Genomic DNA, 25194 nt, shown 5'->3' with positions numbered 1-25194 from the left:
AAACTTTTGTGACAAATACCTATCAAACAACAATTTCTACTGACCTGAGTAATTATAACTGCTATTCAGCTTACTGTCTTAGTGGATTATTTCTAGACTGTCTGACAGAGAAAAATTGAAGCAGAATTTTTTAGCTTGTTACAAAGCACACTTTTTGAAGGCTGTGCAATACAGGAAAGGGACAAAATATGTATGTAGCACTCACTACTGCTTAGTTTTACTGTTTTGTTGAAGAATAACTAGGAAGCAAACAAAAAATCAATTTTCTATCACAGATGGTGCTTGTAACCACAAGTTTTTCTCTTGGATGTTGTAGACCTTCACTAAAACAAACAAAACCTGGTGACATGGAGTTTAATGGCAGGGGGCAATGAAGACCTGTACCTTTGAACTGGTGTTTAAAGAGAGTGGTGTCAAAGGCATGGGACTTTAGCCAGTATGGCTGCTCATGCAGAGCAACAAGGGAGAATTATCTCTTTCAGTGCAAGGTTAGGTGGTTTAGCTTAAATCTGCCAAGTCATTCATGCTAAGGTGCCAGACTTTGCACTGAAATAACTGATTGTTCACAAGTTCAGTTTCACCTGCTGTGCACTAACGATGCAGAGCTACATATATTTAAACAGCCAGAGACATTTACAAAGTGAACATATGGCTCCTTTCTAAACCTGAGGATGGAGTTTTAGTTATATATTGAATATCCCAGGACCTCACAAACAGAGCACTGTATTTAAAGAGTTTTTGTTGAATCTAGAGTTGCTTGGTGTTTTATCAATTTTTTCAGTTTTTTCCCAGGGTAATCTGTAACAGCTGTGTGCTCTTAGATTTTTAATATGCTCACATTCATCTTTTCAATTTGTCGATGCATTGACATTAATGTAACATCATATGAGATAAATGTTTAATAATTATGTCTTTGCACAACAGCAGTCAAGAGGAAATAAGCTGTGCATGACTTCAAAAACACTTCGGTGTCTGTAGATTAGAAATGAATATCATGGCTCACACAAAGCTTAAGAGAAAAAAAGCGTGTGTATTAACTACTGCTGCTTTGTACTGACTTGACAGTTGCTGTACTTCTGACTTCTTTGGCTGTAAGTTCTAAGTTTTGGCTAGGAAAAGAGATCTCAGAACTTGCATTTTAAATTACATAAATCCTAATTAAGGATAAAAATCCTTGTGGTTTCTCAAATACTGTTTTGCAACAAAAGTGACTTCAATGACCTGCTTAATAACATATTTTTCCCCTTCAGGAAAGAACATTCTGACATGAATTTAGCAACAGCATAGTACTTCTATTCAGACCTTTTTAACAAGAATCTTCATAAGATTGGGTTTGAGTGTTTTCGTCATCTCCAAACAATGAAGAAACTGTTAACTCCTGACTTGTATTGTGGTACTTGCTTTTCATGCTTTGGAAGATCCAGATGTGTAGATCAGCATGCCCAGGGTTCCACTTGCTTCATCTCCCTTGTCTTTGTGATCCATTCAAAGGTGTAAACTGCTGCTATCTGGTTGAAGTTGGTCCCAACTGTCTATGATAAGTAAGATTTCTTCACTTCTGTATTCCTGTTTAAGAAGAGGCAGCTCCTAGTTAGTGTGGATGATTGAAGCCCGTGAATGAAAAAGGGAGTGAGCGGATTTGGCAGTGTGGGCCCACACAGAGCTAGAGACACAGCAGGGAATACTGTGCAACCCTTGCTGCTTCCGCTGGTCCAGCAGTGCAGCACGGTTTGATGAGGGCAAGCTGGACTGTTAATTTGTAGCTATGAATTTGTATTTAAAGAGGCTGGGTACAGCTTCCTTGACTTTAGATATTTTACAAGGATGTTTATTATGTTTATAGCAATGGTTCAGAACAGCTAGTTTAGTAAGGATGGGGAAAGGGGCCTTTTTGTTGCCCACAGGCTACTAGCTGTTGCCAGCAGGCTACAGTATGCCCTCCATGCCTAGTTAGTAGTGAGCAGTTTCAGGAGCTGAAAAGTAATTCTTCATACAGGTTCTGGTCATTAAGGAAGAAAATGTTGGGGTGTCTCTCAACCTAGAACTCACACTGACTATCGCCAAGAAGAAACGGTTTGGCTTCAGTGCAAGTGGTAGTTGACTGGAACCATCAAAATTATTCACAAGTGAATTGAGACTTTTGCATTTAATTCTCAGGCTTATGTGTGGAAACCAGTATGTTCAAGACTCTCCCATTTCTGCAGGCGATGTGTTGCTTTGGACAACTCTTCTTGATATAGATGCGTTTCCAGTCCGATTATGTCAGCGAGCTTCCCATTTGCAGTCGTGAAGGGAGCACTCAGATGGAACAGAGTTGCTTTTCTCTATTGCTTCTCCTGTTTTCTCACATACATTTCATCTTGTATGCGTATATTGCCACATTTTGTTCTGCTTTGAATAATGCTTTATGTAAATTGTTTCATGGGACAGTTTATATTTGTGTGTTACAGAATTCCCTTCACTATGCTATTACCTAATTAGTAGCTGTGAATGAAGCAAGTGAAAGTGGTGTAGGTGTTTGGGATAGATTCATGGTAAGGCTGAGTGGGAAGGTGGAGTGGGAAGCTGGTGGGCATGTGAAGCACCTTCAGAGTCTGTAGTAGTGGAAAAAAGGTGTTATCATTTTTGAGGGAGGTGAAACCTAGGAGCATTTACTGTTGCTGGCAAGGAGGGAGAAAGACGTCAAGTACTCTTGGACATACTACTAGAGGCACTGCTACTTCTTCAAGCATTTTAAAATGGTTAGACGTGATAAAGGTGTAGGTGTTAGTGTTCTGTGTTCCCTATACATCTAGATTATCCTGGGGAGATTAGTATGCTGCTTGTATATAAATCAACCCAGTGGAACAGCAAGAGTGGGACTGCTCTGGAAGGGTCCTGTTGCAGCTGGCCACAGGGGACACCAGAAGCCTGAGAAAATCTGTAGCTTGTGCTGACATAAATTTCTGGCTCTTGCTTTTTACTTCTTGGAACAGGCAGGAACAGGGAGAGCTGGACAAGTTGGCTTTCTGCTTGGAGAGTATCTGTATGTAGTACTGCCACAGCTGATCTGAGCTGCTGAAGTGTATGGTGGGTGAAATGTGTGGCTGTTGTAAGAGGGCAGTTATTATTCTTGCAAGCAGATCTTGCAAATACAGGGATCCTGTAAAACCTTTTGAACAATTAACAGTAGCAAAGATTGCTCCCTCTACGGAAACACACTTGCATGCAGAAAATGTGTTTACACATGATAAAAGCAAACAGGTATCTAAACTACAGTTGTGTATCTACCAAAAATGAGGCCATTCTCTGTATCTTGTGGTTTTTTTCTCCATGCTTCCTTTCTTTGACAGGTCGTGAGATTCCCATTAAACTGCAATATGATATAAGTGATGAACTTGGCACACTACATGTTTATGCTGTAAAATAAAGAATGACAGCTTGTGTTTATGTATTACCTCATACTTAAAGGGACTTCAGAAGAGGAGAGGATTTGCTCGACTAACCCTCTGAACTGGAGGGCAGTGAGTCATATGATAGCATGGTTATCTTGAGATTGAAGATGAGGTTCATGGAGCCTTCATGTTGGCACGCTAACTATTCCAATCAACAGAAAGGGCAGAAGAGCAGCTTTTGAGTACTTTTCTACTTCTGACAGATAAAGAACTGAGGGAGTAGCGTCAAGTCTAAGGAGGAATGACCGCCTTGCAGAGGAGGATCATTTAGCCCAGCGCAAGCAGTGCAAAGGCTTTATGTTATGCTTTCTTAAGTGGCTTTGCCTAGCTGTGCCAGCAGCACCTCCTGCAGCTACAGCCCCTGGGGGACTGTCATTCCCACCTCTTCTTGGCTTCTTCTGTAGTGCCAATAAAAAAACCTGTTTCTGGTTTAAAGTAATAGTTTTGGTCAAGAACTATTTTTAACTGATACTGTATCAGTGATCCAACCAAGAGTCATGTGAATGGTAGTGCTGCCATGGTGAGGGGTGCATAGTGGCTGCGGAAGGAGACCTTGTAAGAAAGCAATGTTTGCAGTAGGAAAGGTATGTGGAAATGCTTGTTGAATGCTGTTAATACCTTCTCTTTAAGGGTTTAATAATTGTCTCTTACCTATCTGAAAATTGTGAATTTTTGTTGGTTGGTTCCACATATAGTAACTATGGGGGGGGGGGAGCAAGCAAAAAAGCCTTAGACCATGGCAAGTATAACATGTCCAAATGCAACTGAAATAGATAGGAAGATTTGTTTGATTGAATAGAATTGCTCAGACATTCAGAATTTTCAACTGGAAGTTCTGTATGATGCTGAAAGTTAAACTTGCCCTGCAGTTGAATTACATCTCTTATGTTGTATCATATATTTAAGATGCCTTTTATGTTTTGGGAAGATCTGAATTTGACAGGCCTTATGAAAAGCTCTGTACTTATTTTGTGTTCAGGCTTATGAGTTTGTAAAAAGAATAAAAGCCCACAGTTCAGACCATGAAGCTTTTCTAATGGCATTATATAAGTTACTGAAATTTGCCATCATTTTACCCATGCCTCTCTTAGGTTTAAGGTAGATTTGCTACTATTTGATCTCAAGCACTGATTTCAATGTGATGATTCAAGTGGAAACTCTAGTAAAGCAAAAAGTCCAATTGTTATCTAGTTGTGCTGACTGAATATAGAACAGATTTTTAAATTTTTAGTATCTGTATGCATGCTCTGTATATTCTTACTTGGAGCAGAAATCAGAGCCATAGGTGTCAGTGGTCTAGTCTGCAAGAATCTTATAAGGATAAGATGATAAGGGAGAATATTTTGAAAGTGCTTTTTGATTTGAAGTTACAAAGTCATCTTAAAAACTACTTTGCTCCAGTGTTATTGGCATTGGCAGTACGGCTCAGTTTGTCAAATTGCTGCTGCTGCTGCAGAGACTGCCAAGTAAGTGTCTTCTTTCTGGCATGGTTCTTTTTTCCCCCCATACATTCCATTTTGCAGTGCTTCACTCAGATTTAAGTTTTTATCTTTAAAAGAAATTATTTGCAAAATAATGGAAAATATTCAGGTAAATCAGGAGGTAGTTTTTGTATGTAATACCATGTTCTGAATTTTATCTGCTGATCTTGTCCCTACTGTATTCTAGCGCTGCAGCCTTTTTTTTTTCCCCTGAGATTTCTAATTAGCATATTCTGGGTAAAGTCGTGCACTGTATCTGCTGTAGCATGAAGTGTTCCTGGGTTGATGGATGGCTAGCTTTAATGATCTTGATTCTTGCCGGTGGGAAAAGCTAGAAATGATGCAGGTATAATTTAGATAACTCTGGGATGAACTACCTAAATTGAAAACCTTATCATCCGCTGCCTTTGGCAAGAATCTCTTCACCATGTTAATCATTTTTCTTGCCTTAAAGGCCTGCATTAGAGGGTTCTTCTATGTTCTTAGAAGAAAGTCCCATCGAGGAGTTGATGTGGTAATGTCCATTAAAACTGTTCCTTTTGGCTCGTGGGCTAGGAACGTTGCCGAGTATTACACACTTCAATGTGTTACAAAAAACTAAAATGATAAAATACTAAAATAGGGAAAAAAAATTCTTGGGAGATCATAGGAAATTTTTCTCATGAGATGCCATGTAGTGCTACTCAGTTGTAAATTTAGATCATATTGCAACATTTATTAATTGGGTCATGTATCTGATGCCAAGTTGCGGATCATGGGTATTTTATAAAGTCATAACAAAACTTGAAAACCTAGGTTTTTGTATTTAAGAGCAATATATATCTTACAAATGTTTGACAATTGGAAACAAATTGTTGCAATTTAGTAGTTTTAAGCACCCTTTGATTAGAAAGGTATTTTGCTTTTTATTACTTTCAGTGTGGCTTAGCTTAATTTTAAGTCTTCGCAGACCAGTTTTTATAATTCAGCACTTTGACTGCAAGTCAGAGTTGAAATCTATGCAACCGTTTTCTTACATAGGCAAAAAAGAACACGCTGAATTTTAATGTTACAACATATTACACAGTAGGACTCTTCAGTTAGTCTGGCTTGTAGATTCATGAAAATAAAAGGAAGGATTCATTAGGCTGTCTGTCAGAACTGTAAAATGAAATTCAGTTATGCTCTGTGTTTCTCTTCAGATCTCATAAACGGAGCCCAAGAACAGTGTGAATTGCCTCCTATGGATGGTTTTCCTCACTGTGAAGGGAAAATAAAGGTAACGGAACTGTTTTTTAATCTTATTATGTGTGTTCTGTTAAAAACTGAATATATGTTGCAAGAGATCCCTACTCAGACAGTGGCGTAAAACAAGAACAACTGGGTCAAAAAAGAAAAAGGATATTCAGGAGTGTGTGTCACTACAGCACTGCTCACCTCAAGCCTTTAATGCTACTGCTGCAGAGAAGTAAAGTGGCATCCTGTTAAGACAGGCATAAAATGCCACGTTATATTAAAATGCTGTATTATTTAATGAAATGCCTTATTATTTGAATGCTGCCTGGTTATTCAGAAACTTTCTTTTCCTTTTTGAAAGGCCCTATTTTCTTCCTCATAACGAGTCATTTGGCATTCCCCTAACTCAGGACTGGGATTCTGTCTGTACCTCACTCCAGTCCTTTCTCTGCTTCAGCAAGACATTAGTATATACTTTTTCCCCCTCTTTGCCAACAGCTCTGTCCGGTTCCTCCCTTCCCCTTCTCTGTTAAAAGCATTCTGCGTCTTCTGCTCACAAGCCAGGCACTGCGCTAAGTGCGTCCAGAACTTCAGGGGTCATAGTTGATTCTAAATAAATCCTAAATTTTACTGACAATGCAGTTGGAAAGGCCAAATCTTCAAAGCCATCAGACTTTGGATGGAAAGGAAAAACAAACAAAAACAAATCAAAAACCAAAACTTGGAGAGATCGAGGTTTTGGGGAGGTTTTTTTTGTTTTGTTATGTTTTTCTTAAGTAACATTTGTAACACGTAAAGATACTGATTTAGTAGTGGGGGACAAAAGTAAAATTGCTGGACACTTAAATGTCATTATCAAGTATTGCAATTTATTTCTGAAAGTGAAAGCAAATAACTACCAAAATATATATGAAATTATGTTGCCTTTTTTCCTAAATAAAATTCTTAGACAATAGTATTTAAAAAAAAACCCCTGTGTTAGATTTCTGGTCCCTGTTTTGATCCATTTTGACAAACTGGCAGCACAGTGACGGTGTAATACATTATTTGAATATTAGAATATGAATTTAAATGAATAGCTTCTGCAGAAATGGCAGATTCTTGGCAGAATTGGGCAGATTTCAATCTTGGTAGCTGAAATGATGTGCTAAATGCCAGAGCAAGCGTAAGGAGGGGGAAAAGGGGAAGCAATGCAGTCAACTACAGCTACACCCGTACGTCTGGATCCTGGCTATATTTTCCGTTTGATATTTGCCTCTGCTTGCCTGGCTACCAGTTTGTATAAACTGTGCTCACGTCTGTTATGTCAGTACTTCCCCAGTGTCGCTGAATACAGAGATGCATTATGCTGCAAAATATTCATTAAGTTCATTTTTTGTTATTTGTTGGATATATTTGCTCTCAGCTTTCCCGTTATTCCTGAGTTCAGTGTGAAATAGTATGGAGTTATTATGTAGTACTACAACCTAACAGACTATGTTTTTGTTCTGTTACAGTGGATGAAAGATATGTGGCGATCGGATCCCTGTTATGCAAGTTATGGTGTAGATGGGTCCACATGCTCCTTTTTTATTTACCTCAGTGAGGTCAGTAATCGTTTAACCTGCAGAAGAGGAACATCATAGTGCCTCAGTATTTTTGGTAACTGTTGGCAAACTTTTCTCAAAAGAAATCATAACTTCAGAAAAATTCTATAAAGGGGAAAAAGCTATTCAAACAGAATTAAGATGAAGTGTGTTGTTATTATTCATAAGTCCTCCAGATGTTTCTAGCCTGGAGAATTCTAATGTTTATAACTAAAGTGATGTAAACAGCAACTGTCTAGGGAGTCCGCAATAGGTATCCCGTTTAACTGAAGTACAAATTCAGTCATAGATCCTTGCCTCTGAGCACTTCTTCGGTTGCTTTCTATGTAGCTCCTGAGGTGGTGATAGGGAGGCATTTGGGATGTAAAATTTGGAAAGTGGGGCTAGATGGTACATCCTCCTAAGGAGCACAGCCATCTCCTTCTTGGATACTGTTCATGAATTGCAGAGTCTGTTAACAGAAAACAAAAAATCCTGAAAGTCATGGGTTTTGAGTGAAGTTGCAGGTATATTCGCACTTTACATCTTCTTTTGTATTAGTAAAATTTTGATAAATTAGAGTAACTGATCTTGGAAGTAGTAATGATGTCTAGCGGCATACTGGTTGTAAAGAACTGCACGAGGCAATGTAGTTGCAGAATTGCAAACTAGTATTAATTGTGTAGTCTCTGCAGGATTTGGGGGAGGGGCTGAGTTTTAAAATTGTGTATCTGAGATTAAAACAGTAAGTATATAAGTAACTCGGTTGTAAAGCAGTTTCTGTTCATTTCCTCAGATGACTGTCACTGAACTTTTGGGGGCATTGCTTTAAACAGCAGTAATAGTTACATGCATATCCCAAACACTTATCTGAAGAAATAAAAAAAGGCTGGGTTGAATCACAGATTTGACTCATTCCATTGCTGTTACCAAGTGTTGATTTATTTCTGGGCTGTAAAGCTGGGGAAGGAGAAGATACAGGATGACTATATTATTTATCATGTTATTTATCATAGAAGCTAGAGATATGGTTTCATAATCATCTGACGTTGATCTAAGTTTCTACTAAAAGCTTATGTTTTAGTATCAGTGGAGTTACGTTTGCGCAGTAGTATTCTGCCAACCAGATGGTACTTCATCTATTTAATGCAGATGTATCTTAAAAATGAGGATACATGTCAACTGAATGTGAGAATCTAATATTCTTAAATGACATTTATTATTTCATATTTCTGCTAAATCATAGTATTTTCTGTGACCATCTTCTCGGATCGTCAGTTTTGGAAACTCAGTTGATGCTGCTAGTTTTTTGTAGTTGATCTTTCAGCTCCTCCTCATGGCAGAATGCAGAGGCCAAATGCCTGTTTTTTCCAGGGGTCTAGGGATTTGAAATTTTTCTTTAAGCAGTAATATTGAACTTGGGCAACTTCTCATTTCTTAGTGGAACAACAGTACAATTAACCTGTGTGTATATGTGTATATTTGGGAACTTCAGGCAAAGGTCTTGTACTCTTTTTTTTTAGTGTTCTTCCATGACAGAATGTAAAACTAATATTGGGTGAGCATGTTATTAACCTTGAGTTTAAATTTGGCATTCTTAATCCTATGGTTAATTCCATGATTAATGCCCAGCAGCAGAGGTTGAAAGCTTAAATGTTTGCGAATGCAAGCATGAAATGAAATTCTAATAACACTGCAATGATGTGGATTTATGAGGTGTGTTGGCTGCTAAGGATAACTTGGAAATGCTGTTGCGAGAGTAATTTGTCAAAGTGGACAGTGAAGAGTTGACAGTTTATAGTACGGTTGCACAGCTGAATGATAAATGTGCCTACAGAGCTCTCAAGTCAAAACTGCTGATTTAAAGTATTAAAATGCATTAGGGTACTGGAAGGATATTACTGTTAAGATTTTTCTTTTTTATTTTAAGGTTACAGTATAGGAATAAAATGGTTGTGTACACATCGTCTGCTTGAAAGGGCAATATATGCATCAAATTATGCACAACCTCAGTTTGAAATGACAGAATATGCATCAAATTGTGCATGTCTTCTTTTGCTTTTAAAATTGCCTCTACAATCTAGTGTGACAAGCGCCTGTGCTCTTTGATATTCTTTGGGGATCTACTTTTTTCTTCTGAAGCAGGGCAGTTAGGGAATTATGTTACACTCATCTAGCACTCTTTGTAATGCAATTTTAAACTTGTAAACAAAGGAGGCTGAAGTACTACATTTTGGTATGTAATATGGGTCAGAACCACAGAGACACCACCGTATCTGTCATGCGCCCTTGTTATGTTTCCACCACATGTGCCTGCAAAATAGAAACAGCGCAAGCAAAATCCAGGCTGCCCCAAGTCTTTTCTTCTGAAGAACCTGCGCAAGTGCAAGTATTAGCAGTTCTGCCTCTTCTGGTTTGCTTTGGATGGCACTCCTGCAGGAACATAAAAACAGCTAGCTGAACAGCTCTTCTCCGCTTCTCTTATTGTGGCTTGGCTGCTTGAGCAGAATGGGAGGTTAGTGTGGCAGCAGGAGGAAAACAAGAAGCAATTCAGCACATTCTGGCTTATGGTTTTTATTTAAAGCTGTCCCTATATTGACTTGCAGATAAAGCTGCAAGAATTTTTGCACTTCTATCTTGGTGTTTTGCTGCCAGCAGTGGGTCACTCCTGGTGAATGATATGCAACTCTGCAGTCCTCGTAACACTAATTGTGCTGGAGTCTTTGAAGACTGGAGGAGACAAATGGCCTCAATAGGAAAGCCTGACTTACATTCTCTTGAATAACAGAGCAAGACAGGGGTGAGAAGCAAGTTAAGCTAACTAAGGTTCCTGCATAGCTAGGACGTGTTTCCGTTTAACCGTGATACAAACTTGTCCATTGAGAACAGTTACTTCCTTTTAAAGTTAGCATTTAGTTATGAAAAAGCCAGTTGTTTAACACTAGTGTCACTGGCAAAGTTATGATTTTCATGGATTACATTGCCTCTGGGAAGAAATGTGGAAAAAATGAATTTCTAGACAGTACAAAAATATATTTCACTGCAAAATGTCAGTTTGCAGCTGAAGAATGAGGCTTTTAAAAATATCTTCTAGAAAATTAATTTTTCACACAGTTTCCTAGCTTAACCAAAAAAAAAAAGTTTGAGGGGTCTTACCGCTCCTTTTCTTTATCTAGATATGTGCTTTCTAGGCGAGTACTGCCTGCCGCACAGGGGTGGGACTGCTGCTGTGCCTGCAGGTCAGCCAGTAGCTGCGATGCAAGTTACCACCACCCAGGGGTCATTATGTTGACGTTTACCTGCTGGAGCTGGGTAGATCTTACTAAAGTCCATTGCTCTGAATCTCCAGCTTGCCTTTCAGGGCCAAGCATAATGTTTGGTACCCATCTGGGAAGTGGATCCAACACTTAAAAAGACTGATCTTTGATGCTCTTGCCTGTTTGCTAGTATAGCACTGGAGAGAATTCTTGGTTTCAGTTCTCCAGACTTGATGGAAGCCGAGAATGCATGGTTTGGTTGCAGTAGTATTTTTCTGTACAGTGTTACTTTTGCTTTGAGAGGTGGAGCAGAAAAATACAAACCGAAGGTGATTTTGAACGTGGGTTTCTTTCCAGAATGCAAGCTGTGGTCTGAGGCATGTTTTAGTGAAAACACCTGGGAATCATGATTATACAGCTTCCCCAAATCCTTGTGGTTTTGCTGGTTTACTGCAGTTTGCTAGTGTCTGTGTGAAAGTCCCCCTTTTTCACAACTTCCACTGCATGTGTAATCTAATTTATGACATTGAGGTGAGTTAACGATTTGCATTTCTTCATTGTAATTTAACATCTAACCAACTTCTTTGAATTCTACACAATTACTCAGAAAACTGACAAAAATAGTATCGAAGTCTGAAATGTAAAACAGCAAAAGCTTGTAGTTCTTTAGTCATCTTACATGTGTCCCTGAAAAATTAAAATGCTAATGATAGTCAGTACTTTGTCCCCAAATCCATTAGCGTACTGGCCTGGATTTGGGCAACTGGGGTCAGTTACGTTTTCTACCTCAGGCATTTTGAACCAGGATTAGTATTTTTCTACCTTGTTGGAAAAGGCATAGGTGCTAATGTAAGAGAGGAATCAAATCTGGTACATATGACTGAAGTTAGAAAAGAGACCATTTGTTGATCGATGGTTATGTATAAAATTTTTTATTGCAGTGCCACTGGGGCTGTGGGTACCTAACACCCAATGTTCGGGATTCCCTGTGGAAAACACCAAATCCAAAGTTACCTGTATACTTCTCCATTTCACTAACCAGGCAGGCAGTCATCTTGCACACCACAGATTTTGTAGCACCTTCAAAATTACTACCTCTCACTGAGGAAATGCTAAACAAAAGATAGGTATTACAGCTTCTAGAGGAGTTGAGAAAGGTCACCTTCCCAATGGGAGCAGTTCTTTCACAGCAAATTGTCAAATGGATTTTCTAAGTGAACATTATGAGTTCTTTTCTCAGCCTGCTTTCATACAGCATAATAAATTTAAAGACGCACTTTCTTTCACCAGATATTGCAGCACTGGTGGTTTTTTAAAATTTATTTTATTTTCCACTCTGGGACTGACATAAGATACGTAATAGCAGCACTTCACCGTGGATGGAATTACACCAAGCAATAATGCTGTTCACCTGATGCGCAAAGAGAGTTGCTTTAGTTTCCCTGTAGGTGGGCTGCCTCTGCCTTTCAGAAGAGTCCAAAATGAAGATTATCCCAGGTGTTTGGAGAGCGTACCCTTCAGCTTCTGCTTTATTAAATTCCCATTATGACTCTTTAAAAGCATAAAGGACTTCCTGAAATTTTGGATGTGGAGAGCTGCTGGCAGTATACTTTATTCAGTTTGGAAGAGGCTCATGCTATCTCAGTGCTCAGACGTTGCTCAGAGCTGCAACGCCTCTGTAAAACATACTCTTATAATTTCTTAAGTTTGGTTTATTTGGTGTTAAGTCACTTACCAATAAGCTATGTAAAGTCGCTGTGGGAGTAGATTGGCTATGATAAGAGAAACTCTCTGGTTTGGTTTAAGCAGAATCTGGGCATTCACACCCCAAAGCAGTTCAGAACACTTTTCACTAATATCTGGAATCATGTAGCTCTTAAACTTTGGCCTTCTGAAGTACAGTGCAACCTAACCTTATGGAGCTATCTACGTATGCCCAAGACAGCACTGTGCCTACTGCAGTTCAAAACCAGGTATGGAACACTTCTCAGGTGGACCTAGTTTCTTGAGCATGGTCAAAGACTACCTAAATGCACTTGATTGGCATTGAATTCAACACTAGGTACAGGGGGCACAGCTGGTCTTACTAAAAAATATGACAGTAGAAAGATATAGTGTGTTCTGAATAATAGCTTAGTGTTTATATTACTCATCAAAAAAATGGTCAGTCTTCAAATCTTCAGTTGCTGCTTCCCAACAATCTTCTTTTATTGCTAATCTGTAGTCTGATATCACATCCTTCCTATTAAATCATGTGCATGACAGTGTAATGGTTGCTATGGAGAGAATAAGCTAGAGAAAGAACTGATGCTAAACCAGTGAGAGGAAGGTTTTCCTGGAAAGGGGGAAAAGGAGTCCTTCTTCCTTGTTTAGAGACAACTTCTGTGTTTTGTCTTAAATGATCAAATAAAACACATAAACAAGTTGAAGAGCAGGATCCAAATGAACGCTGCTGCCCTCCTTCCCCTTGCTCAGACTTAGGGCTTGTTTCATGTTGAATATTCTGTACCTAAACAAACACAAAGCTGAAGTATTTGAACAAACCTGATTGAGATTTCATCTAGACCCACTATAGTGATACCATAGTCCTCTCTGTCAGCATTGCCAATGACAGAGAAAAGGGGTGTGTGAATGGAAAAATACCAGATTTGTAACTGTCTACTGTGGCCTTAGCATGTGCTATATCATCTTCCTGTTTATAATCTTATACCGACACATCTATACACATATTTGTATGTACACACAAACTTTTCTCCTGTTGTAATTTAATCGCAAATATTCCTGGTCCAGGACAAGTTAAGCTTTAATGCTGTTGCATTTTCTGCAGACCTTTTTGTTATGAGTTAGGTGGTACAATACAAACTCAGTGAAAGCAGGTCCCTGTCCCATATCCCTCCATTCTGTTCTGTAAAGCTTCTAGAAAATGTGTTGCAAAATGTAGTCTGTAATTCTCCCTCTCACATTCCCTGCCCTATCTCTGTCTTCTCCCTAGTAGTTTCAGTGAAAGCCGATAGGCTTTCCTTAGGCTGTTTGGGAGCAAGGGGAGAAAAGCAAGTTCTGGGCACCAGGTGTTTTCACAGAACTTGCATCACTGTTGGTGCTTATTGTCACACAAAATGAAGGAGATTGAAGGCCTCCACTCAAGCCAATCTGAGCAGTTTTTAGACATTCTTTACCTTTCTTTCTCCCAATCTATAGTTGGAAGTTAGTCCTCACTGAAAACCTGACTTGTACTTACCCGAATCTGTTTTTCTCAGACTTACTGATGTAAGTCTTCACTGGTATTTGCTGGGGAAAAGATCATTGCAGGACATTCCTCCTGCAATTTTCAGTAACTCTAGCACCCACCTTTGTTTTCAAAGAAGTTCTCATATCAGTGGTTAATAGTCTGAATCTGAGAACAGCTGCAGGACTTGTACTCATCATCTCTGAACATCTAGAGATACTGTTGTGGGCCATATTTGGGTCACGCAAGGCAACCAGGAAAATTACTTAACCACTTAGGTTTCGTATTTAGTTACAGGCATCCTCGTAGTGTTCTGTATGAGAAACCCCGAACTGATTAGCCAAAGTGGTCTTTAAAAAGAAACAAACAAAAAAAACCACCCACCCACTTTCTAGGTTACCTGAAGTTCTTATGAAACTGTAGGTCCTGCCAGGAGCTGCAGTTAGTGGTTCCCAGGCTCTAAAGTGAGAAATTGCATATTCTGGACAGGAAATAGTTAAGTGCTCAGCTTGAATTGAATACTAGTTCACTGGGCAAGAGAGAAAGGCCAAGTAATGAAAGAGCAGAAAGTAGTTACCTTGAAAAAAGCTAATGGTGTGGATGTTTACATTATTTTTACACATCTTTCAGAAATGATGCAACAGTAGTAGTATGTGAGGAACACAAAGTTCATTTTGCTACTTATGTGGATCAGTGCAAACTCTGGCTTTTAATTCTGACACAAAATATTCTTTACAGCATTTTTAAGCAGTCTTTACTGAGCCTTTGTACCACTGTAGATCGTAATTTTACATAGCGCAATGCGAAAACACAGTTAAGTGGAAGCTTTTTACTTGAAATACATATAAAAATGCAATTGCTGTGGTTTTTGAGGAAAGCAGCAATAAAACTTAGCAGCATGCTAGATATCTTGTAGAACTTTCATTGAGTCAGCAGGCTTTTTAATTTTGTGGTAGAAGCTATAGTTTCCTTTTCCAATAGTTCTACAAAGGCTGTCTCTGAAGTCTTAGATACCTCGTGTAGTTGTGTAGGCTGGAATCCCTCTGCCTTTTACCAAAGTGTATGTAGACTGTTGATCATCTTTAGCTCTCACTGAACAGGGAAGCAAGAACCGGAGCTGGAGAGAAATATCTCTGTTCCCTCTGAAAACTTCGTTTTTGTTGGAAGTGTGAAATTTCTTGAGCACTAGGTACCTCTAAATAAAGATGTTACAATTTGTTTAGACTTCCCTGCTGTAGTTTTTCACCTCTGCTTTCTTTGCTCTGTATCTACCTCATAATATCTAACGTGATCCAGAAGTGACCTCTGGTGCATGAGCTTCAGTGTTGAGTGTTTGAATATTCTGCCCACTGCCACCACTCTAATCGTATTTTGGTTTTCCTCTTCGTTAGCTTCATCTTTGCTTTCTTGGTGCTCTTGTTAATTGTTATCCCCTATTTACAACTCTTTGTGAGCCATTGGCCCATAAAAATGAGCAGAATTGTCTCCTTTTTCTATAAGAGAATGCCTGTGCATTTTTCCAGGGCATTTTATCAGTCCTGAAAATAACAAAACAGCTGGCATACGTTGAAGAGTACGTGTTTAAAAAAATCCTCTGGTGAGTTAACTTGATCTTTCCAATGAAAAGAGGACTTGTCTGAATATCGATAAGGGAAAACAAATGCTAAACTAACTACATGCACTGATATTACTTTGAATCTAATCCTTAAGTGTTTATTTGTGATTAGAATTGCTGTAATATTTTTAATTTAGAGTAGAGGGAATATTTCTAAAAGCACAAAAAGAACTGTATTTGTGTTTCAGTCAGTGAGGCATGCTGCTAACTGTCCTTGGCAGCTCTGAAAAATCTCCAACTCCTTTAGGATGCCTGATGGTGTGATGTGAAATACGTGAAGCCAGAAAAAGGGCACGTACAGTAGTCCTTGAAATGTCATATTGTAACATACATAAGTTTTAATGCTAGGAATAAGTCAAAATTATTTGTATTATTAAAAAAAAGAGAGAGATTGGGACTGTGCATGATTTGTAATATGGAGCTTGCAACTCTTTCCTACCAGTGATTCCGCATCTTATGTTAGTAAAAGGTAGGATTGTTGATTGCTACAATCTCTAGTATGTTTCCAGAGTTGGAGACCGCTGAAGAATCAGATTTTTCAAACAAGGTCAATCAAGTCATTGCTTTCAAATGTTGTATTAAATACATTGATTGCCATAGCATTCAAATTAATGCTTCTGTGTAATTTGTCTGAGGAACCTAAGCCTGGTACATTTCTTCTCTTTGATGAGGTTATGATGTCTATTAATTTATTTTCATGTGATTGGCCTTCTAGGCAATCATTTGATGTGATCTTAAGCTTTTAATCTCTAATGCTTCAGTCTTACTGCAGCATGATTAAGCTAAAATTGTGTTTTGACAGGTCTATGACTGGAGCATAGACCATAGGAGCAACTCCGACTTCTAATTCTCTGGGAGTTGTGTACTTAATCAGTAGTGGTGGGGTATCTTAGCTGGCATATAAATTTCTGCATTTCTCCCTTTTCACAGTACAGTTATGTTTCTGTTTTCATGGGTTTACCTCTGTCATGGTTTAACCCCAGCCAGCAACTAAGCCCCACACAGTGGCTTGCTCACTACCCCCTGGTGGGATGAGGGGGAGAATTGCGAGGGTAAAAGTGAGAAAACTCATGCGTTGAGATGAATACAGTTTAATAGGTAAAGCAAAAGCTGTGCACGGAAGCAAAGCGAAACAAGGAATTAGTTCATTCCTTCCTGTGGGCAGGCAGGTGTTCAGCCGTTTCCAGGAAAGCAGGGCTCCGTCATGCTTAACAGTTACTTGAGAAGACAAATGCCATCACTCTGAATGTCCCCCCCTTCTTTCTGCTTTTTTAAGGTCTACAAGCATAAAAAAATGTAGTGCTTTTTGAAAACATCTCAAAACTATTCACAGAAACTGAATTTAGAGCATTTAACAGCTGACCTCTGTCTTGAAAGGGTTTTGTATCCTGTATCCATTATCATGAACAAATATCTAAATGTGACATTTGGTTGCAAATTTGCAAGGTTAAAATAGTATTGAACTGCAAAAAGTCTTCGTAAGCTTTTTTTTTTTTTTTGCAAAAAGCAATTTTACCTGGCAGTGCCTTACTAATCAGCTGATGCTTTATTGAAGCCATAAGGTGTAATATAAGGGCAATGAGAGACTTTGGAAGACCAGCTGAAAGTAAAATAGAATGCTTTATTTTGATGTAATTGTTTTACAGGTTGAAAATTGGTGTCCTCGTTTACCTTGGAGAGCAAAAAATCCTAATGAAGAAACTGATCAAAAAACAGTGGTAAGGAAAATGTTAAAACATGAGAAATAATTCAGTAATTGTGATTCATGCAAAAGATCCTGGAGTTCTGTGCCACATAAAGGTTAATAAGACTAGAATTTACCTTTTTTAATCTTCAGCTCCTCAAAACCGAAGAGGAACATCCATGACTGTATTACACATAGTTCATCATGTATCTTCTCCAGTCATTGTATTGCACTGCAGTCTTGGTGGTTGATTGCCATTAAAACTACTTTTAATACTTTTGTGTTTAAATTTATGAAATATTGTACACAGATACTGAGAAAAATTACAAATCCATAGACTGTTCACCACTGTCAAGTGACCGTATGTGAAACTGTTCATTTTTTATTGTCCCATAAATCTGCGCCTTATATATAAAAATGCCTTAACAGAAGTGGGTTATATACATTTCAGTTTTATAGTAATATTTTGATTAGTCCCAATTTTTTGCTTTAAAAACTACAGCATGCAGAGTTGTTTCTTGACTGTTATAGCCTAATTATGTAGCACTTAGGTATTTCAAGATAATTGCTGGGCTGTGTATGAACATTCCTTACATAATTTAGATATAGGCAGTCACATTTTGTAAAACCAATTGCTCTTAGATCATTCTAGCTTTAAAAATTAATATTTCCTTTAAAATTTATACTCTAGTAATGTTTCTTCCTTCATGGTAGAATAGGAAACTTTCTTGTATTTGGAAGATTCATGATATACATGAATCTTCAGTGTATTGTTCTGATTTTATATTGTGTTTTAGAGATACTTGAGCATCGTTTTGAAGCACATGAACAAAACCAAACCTTATATCGCAGAAATAAATATATTGTGAAACATTCCAACCATATTCTGGGGCTACCAAATACTACTAATAAAAATAACAGTAATTTATGTGCTTAGAAATGTCTGTTTAAAGATAGCTTAAATATTTGAACTAAAATCTCAACTTGACTTTAGCATTAGGAGTCTACTTTTTTTTTTAATGAGGAATGTAAAGCACAGAGTTCACATTTGAGGGTTTTTCACTTCTGGAAAGTACACTATTTGAAGAATAACTGATGTTTTGGATTTTTTTTAATGCTTCAACTGAAGGCTGAAATTCGTATCAACTTTGATAATCTCTACAAAATGATGTCAAGACATGAGGAATTCAGGTGGATGATGTTACGCATCAGACGAATGGCTGATACCTGGATTGAAGCAATTAAATCACTTGCAGAAAAACAAGATTTGGAGAAGAGAAAACGAAAAAAGGTAAATGAATGTATTTTCCATTCCTGCCACTTGCAGTCATATAGGCTTTTTTTAAGGTTCTTGTTCCAGAAGTAATTTCAGAGTGAAAATACCAAATATGTCTAAAAGGCTCATGTTAATACTTGTGCTTTTTTTTAAAGAAGATTTTGCTGTTTGAAATTACCATTACAATGGATGTTTGCTTTACAAATAGTTTTACATACTTTCCGTGAGTCAATCTTTGAGTAAGTTTTCTAACATCTTCAATTTTGGATAAAATAAAGACTATGTCGAAGTTGCTAAAGGGAGGAACTGTGAATTTTACTGCGAGCTGATGACACGGGAATGTTTTACATAGTTGTAGAAAACAAGAATTGTCTATCTTTTTGTCCGAAATTGAGACTTCATTGGTATATTTGTTTTGGATTTGAGTAGACTTAAAGTTGACCACAACTTTGGATTGGATCAGTTTAGACACCCTGCAATGAGCTCAGTTTAAAAACTGAGATTCTTGAAGTGAAAAGTTCTATTTTGATTTGATTTTTTGTTTAATTACTTTAAGTAGTTAAGGTAAAGCCAGAAGTTGTAAACACAGCAACGGTTTCCCTTCCCACCTTGTTCTTACTGTAGCCACTCCTGATAGACAGCAGGCCATGCACAGTCATGTGTCTACCCTCTCTTAAGCCTGGCTGGCTGCAGCTCAGCTCCTTGCTTGAGATTCTCATTCCTTGCATGAGGTGTAGGCCCTATTTGCAGCTATGTTTGTCACGTACTACAGCCCTTGAGTAAGCTCACCCTCTGTCAAGGAGCAACCCTTCTATTTCAAGCAGCCCTCCAGCCTGGTTTATTAAAGAAACATAACATCTGAGAATACAAAACCTCAAGAATAAACAGAAGCACAGGAAGGACTGCACAGGAAGTTTTGATGGGTGCTCTAGTGCTTATTCTTTGCTTAGACCTTTGAGGTTGCTCTATAAAACATATGGTTATTTCATTTCAATATATCCAGTTCAGTCCTGGAAGCTGCAAGGGATTAGAACCAAATAGGTTTTAGAATGTTGCTGCTTTTTAAAGAGTGAGGGAAAAGGTTTTGGGGTGTTTGGGAGTTTTTATGCTGGTGCTGTATGTACCCAAATCAAATAACAGTTCGGGTATGTAGTAAAGTGTTTGGAACTTAACTTCTGTGCTTCATTAGAAAGGCAAGCACAGACTTCAAGGAACTACAGAGAAAACTCTCGTCTATTGGTAATGGAGAGGAGAGGCTGGGAAAGCATCCTGTTACTCTTATGCAGTCTTTACAAGTTCTTAATGGCTTGTTCAAAGCAGCATACCTTTTCCTGAACTACACTGTCTTGGATAACCAAGTACATCCTACTTGAGAATATAAGTAGTTATTCAATCAAAATAAGTTAATGTGAGCCGCATCTTTCTGTGCAGAATTACAGATTATTTTGTGAATAACACTGATTTGGGGGGTTTGTTTAATTACTGATCTGCTGGCAGATAATAGTGCAAAACAACGTGGTAACATTCTTATAATTACTGTTCTAGAGATCCATTACAAAATTAAATTATCAGAGTGGGAGTATTGGATAGTTTGGTTGATTTTTTTTTTTTTTTTTTGCTGTAGTTGGAATGTAATAAAAAGAAAAAAATGTGGTGGGATATTCTAGTTGCATGTTTAATGTCAATAACTCAAACATATGACTTTTCTTTCCAGATTCTTGTTCATCTGGGGCTTTTGACAAAAGAATCTGGATTCAAGATTGCAGAAAATGCGTTTAGCGGTGGCCCACTAGGTGAATTAGTCCAGTGGAGTGATTTAATTACATCTCTCTACTTACTGGGCCATGACATCAGGATTTCAGCTTCACTGGCAGAGCTCAAGGAGTAAGGAGATTATTTTAACTTCTGAAACTGGAATACAAAAAAAATGAATTGTAAACTCTTGAAGCTTCCATTAACAGTAGATAATTTCTTGAAGCATAAAATGAAAGTGATAATTCACTAAACAGACAATAAGATTATTTTCATGAGCTAAGTATATGTGCTATGAAAAGGATAATGTGTTTTCATTGTAGCTTCAGGCTCCTGAGACTTCATAAATGAATGTTGTAAAATTCAAACTAAGCAGCTTATTCTTTAACATTCCAGGTGCTTTAACCAGCTGCAACAGGAGATGTTGCAGGCTAGCCTAATTCTGTGTCCTCCGCTTCAGTTTCTGCTATTCTTCACTCAGTATCTGATTTTAAAATACAGGTTTAAATCCTTTAAACACATTGCTTCTGATGTAGTTAATTGCTTATGTTGGGTCAAATTGCTACCTCGCTCATCTTTGTCTTGCCTTGCATACTAGTTCAGCATTAGGCATAAAACATCTGTTTTAACTTGAGTGCATACGCTTTTTCTGTAGCTTTCATTTTTTTTATAACAAACATGACAGCATCATTTTATAGAGAGCTCTTATACTATAAAGCTGTCAATAGAAGTTAGAAATTATTTCAAATAATTTCAAAGCTCACTGTTTTTAAACATTCCAACCATATTACTCTCTTGTTTAAACTACATGAGGTTTTTAGTGAAAATTAGTACTTTACTGGTGTATAAACAGTTCTTTAATAAATGCTGAGCATCTTTAGCATTTGAATGTTCTTACATGGTTCCTGATTTGGAAAAGCTTTTCGAAAAGGCTTTTTTTGAAAGGGCAATTATTAGTATAAATAGTATCACAGCCTCTATTCAAGGTATTTGGAAGGTAATGCTTTTCCATATTCCTTCTTTCTTTGTTTAGGATTATGAAGAAGGTTGTAGGCAACAGATCTGGCTGCCCTACCCAGGGGGATAAAGTTGTAGAACTCATTTACATTGATATTGTGGGACTCACTCAGTTTAAGAAAACCCTTGGTCCGTCATGGGTGCATTACCAGTAAGTATAACACTTATTTGACCACTTAACTCATTTATTGAAGAGCTTTTGTTGAATAACGTGTCAAAATACTGAGGTGAGTACATCCACATGAATTTGAATTTATGTAAAAGTGAAAATGTGGTTCTCTGTCTTTCACTCTTAGGAATAAAGGGACTATTACCTGTTTGTTGCGTACCATCTTTATGCCCCCTATCAAGTTTGGGATTCTTGGATTCAAGCATTTTTAATCTTAATGAATTATATTCTCTTGAGTTACCATCTTTGCCTTTCTTTCTCCTCCTTCTCTACATCCCCCTTTCCTTCTGTTCTGTAAATTAGTAGATGAGCTGAGAGACTATTGGATTTTGTTGTTTAGTTGGAATACCAAAGGCATGTTTTGCTTGCCACTGTTTGTAGCCATACTGGATTGATGATTGTGGAGATTGATCTATTCTTATTTTATTGCCCAACAACAGCAACGCAATTTTTTCTGTTCTGATATTGGGCAGAAAGTTGTCTTCAGGGGTAAGTCTAAAGAATAAATCTTCTGGTAACAGTAGTTGTTATTGCTTCTGCAATCTATAAACATCTTTCCATTAGACATGGAAGATGGGAGTTGCAAGAAATTACTTCGTACAGCCTATAGTTTTAGAACTACATTTCTTTTTGTCAACACTTTGTCAAACTTTAAATCAGGAAACATCCCATGTGTTGTGCGAATACATCAGCATGAAATAAAACCAAATCTAATTTACTGACTTAAATTTTTCTGTATCTAATCAAATTAGCTGTGATCATGATCCGTAAAGTCCAGTAAACCCTACTGAAGGAAGATATTGAAAGGTGTTCACGGCAGGCAGAAAACTTTTCTCTGTACCTCACGATTTTCTAGAGCATTGGATGTTTTCAGTGTAATTTTAAATAAAGAGTACTGTGATCAGCATTGCAGATTAGATTACTCTTAATCTCTTCTTTGAAGCAGAGGAGTAAACGGATATTCTGTTTTTTAGGACCCTGCTAACAAAGAGAATCCCATTTTCCACTGAGCTACAGTTGGTTGTCTGCCTGCCAGAAGTAATCGCCACTAGTCAATCGCATACAGTATTGTGGTCAGGATATAAAACCATACTTACAAATTTACAATGTTTCTTCCCTTTTGCTCTCAATTTCTTATTTTGTATATTCTGTAAAGAAGATCTAGAAATACACCGTGACATTGAGACTATTGGATTAGCTCTTCAATTTTTCTTGCTAATTTCATTAATCATTAAATCTTAAGTTGTCAATCTGTTTTTCATTGATTCCTAATTTGTGGTAATGACTGACCTTTTCTATTTTAGGAGGGTAGAATTAAATTTAACTCTAAATAAATACCTTAAGGTAGCACATGAGTTCTTGTAGGGCTTTTAGAGAAGAAAACAGTTATTTAATGCCTCTCTTCTACAACACTGGATTTCGTGGGATGGAATGGGACTTCTCGTCCATACCTTTCCTGCAAGTAGATTGGATGTATTTGTCCTTCTTGAGAGATTTTTGCCTAAGTTTTTACTGAAGACTCCAAATGATGCCCCAGCCATTGTTTTATATTGTTAAGCTTTTCTTTAAAATATTTTTCTTGGCCTGATGTCTTGCAAACTGCCCATTACTGCTTATTCTAATATTGTTCTGGGGAATAAATTACCTCCTTCCCATCTCCACCAGCCTCTAGATCATCTGTATACTGCTTTGCTTTCAACTTTGCCTTTCTTCAAAATAAATTTAGGGGTTTGGATCATTACTTTTAATTCAGGTTTTGCAGCATGGTGTAGCATCATGCTAATATGCATACCTCAAATTTTGTCATCACAGTATTTAAGTTAAAACTAATAAGTCCAGTGTAAGAGCATAATTCTACCTCTTTGTTTAATTCATTCCACTGAAATAAACATTATCACAAATAAAGCTGTTTGTGTTCTTTGCAAACTTTGCTTTTTCACTCAATTGTATTTAATGTCAGTCGGAATAATTTTTTGTCTTATGACATACAGTTTTTCAGCAGATATGCTGGTCAGCTCAGTCTGGTTTATGCAGACCAGACTCAAATACAAATAAGAACTTGTTTATTGGCTTCAAATTGGAATAGTGTGGTGGAATACACCTATGCCTTCAGAACAGTCTCTTGATAAGGGTGCCATTTATAACCTTTGTGAGTGAACTTGAGCGTGGAGGAAATTTTTGGTAATCGCAAAACAGGTTTCTAGAACTGCTAGCTCAAAAGAATGACCCTGCTGCTCTGAGAGGTGAGTATTTCTGAACAACTGAAATGCTGGTTTGTATGCCTGAGATCTGTAGCACCAGTGACTCTTGAGATGGTAGGTGGTATAGATGGTGCTGTAGATAGCATAAATTTATCAAAACAGATCTCATTTTTGGGTGCACCTTATTTTCAAGCAGAAGAGTGCCTGGACATGCTGTATTTTTCAGTTCTGAAGTCTGGATTTATGCAGCTTATGTGCAATGAAGCTACGTAAAATTTAGTATCTTAATATAGTTAATGAGTGCAGCTCATTGCCTTTCTTAGCACCCGCATCCTCCTTACAGCACATAAGAATCTGGTACTTTTTCATTTTTCTACAGTCTCTCTAGCAATGACTCATTCCCATATGCCAAAATTCCAACTGGCTTTATTCTTGAAATAAATTAACATGACAGCTATCCTGAAAAATGAGCAACTCCTGCTTCTTACATGTTCTCTAGAATACATCTGCTTTAGGAGGGTTATTTTCTGACTAAGTTTTTACATTTTAAATGCAAGTACTGAGTGGCCTGTAAGTTAATGTGTGTGTCTGCAAGGATTTCTATAGGTAGATATGAGCTGCTCATGATCTGAGCTGGCTGGACATAAGCCAAAACAGTCTGGAGTCTGTGTATCTCTGCTGGCATGTTGCTGTGCCTAAGCACCTACAAACTGAGTTTTGACCAGCTTGCTCCCAGGAAGATGTCTGCAGCCACTGGCATCTGTGTACACTTTATGTAACGGTTTATGCTGGCGTAGGCACTAGCTGCTGACAGTGGTGGGTGCTGCTGGCCAGCATTGCTCATGCAGACAAAGATGATGTAAGTAGAGTAAAATTGTAACCTCAGGTGGGAGAAGGATATGAATAAATGTGTATAAATACTTCCACTATGACACCTTGGTTAAGATTGTGCTTATGCCCAATATTTAAGGAAAAACCAGTGACTTTAAAAATGGTCATAATTCTGTGTTACTTTTGTCTAAATTTGTTATAAGGCCCAAAATAGTCACTTCTAGTATCTTAGAAGACGACTTTAATGTGGATGTTTCTATAAGCAGTTGGCTACCCACCAATCCTCTTTTTAATTAGTTATTGAATAGACTAATTAGTCTGACCCCGAGTCCAAGGCATGCCGTAATTCTCTGCAACTTCCTGCTAAAGCTAGGTGACACTTTAGGAAGGAGGGGACAACTGAGTGAAAAACTAAAGTTAAAATCACACTAAATTAACATGTTGATTTAAAATATCCCCGCTTTAAAATAA

At 37.8% G+C, this 25194-nt stretch overlaps 1 protein-coding gene across 7 annotated transcripts in view; it reads left to right on the top strand.

The window, feature by feature from the left end:
* Window positions 1-25194, top strand: part of MGAT5 (alpha-1,6-mannosylglycoprotein 6-beta-N-acetylglucosaminyltransferase) — a 137433-nt gene that overhangs the window by 67503 nt on the left and 44736 nt on the right. For all 7 annotated transcript variants that reach the window (XM_075092879.1, XM_075092881.1, XM_075092885.1 and 4 more), the window contains 6 exons: window positions 6097-6173; window positions 7627-7716; window positions 17440-17511; window positions 18607-18768; window positions 20468-20637; window positions 21539-21673. In XM_075092879.1, the coding sequence (XP_074948980.1) occupies window positions 6097-6173; window positions 7627-7716; window positions 17440-17511; window positions 18607-18768; window positions 20468-20637; window positions 21539-21673 (706 nt within the window). The remainder of the gene's footprint in view (window positions 1-6096; window positions 6174-7626; window positions 7717-17439; window positions 17512-18606; window positions 18769-20467; window positions 20638-21538; window positions 21674-25194) is intronic.

The sequence above is a fragment of the Phalacrocorax aristotelis genome, chromosome 5 (genome assembly GCF_949628215.1).
Source record: "Phalacrocorax aristotelis chromosome 5, bGulAri2.1, whole genome shotgun sequence".
In the NCBI taxonomy this organism is placed as follows: Eukaryota; Metazoa; Chordata; class Aves; order Suliformes; family Phalacrocoracidae; genus Phalacrocorax; species Phalacrocorax aristotelis.
This window is presented reverse-complemented; position numbering and strand designations above follow the sequence as displayed.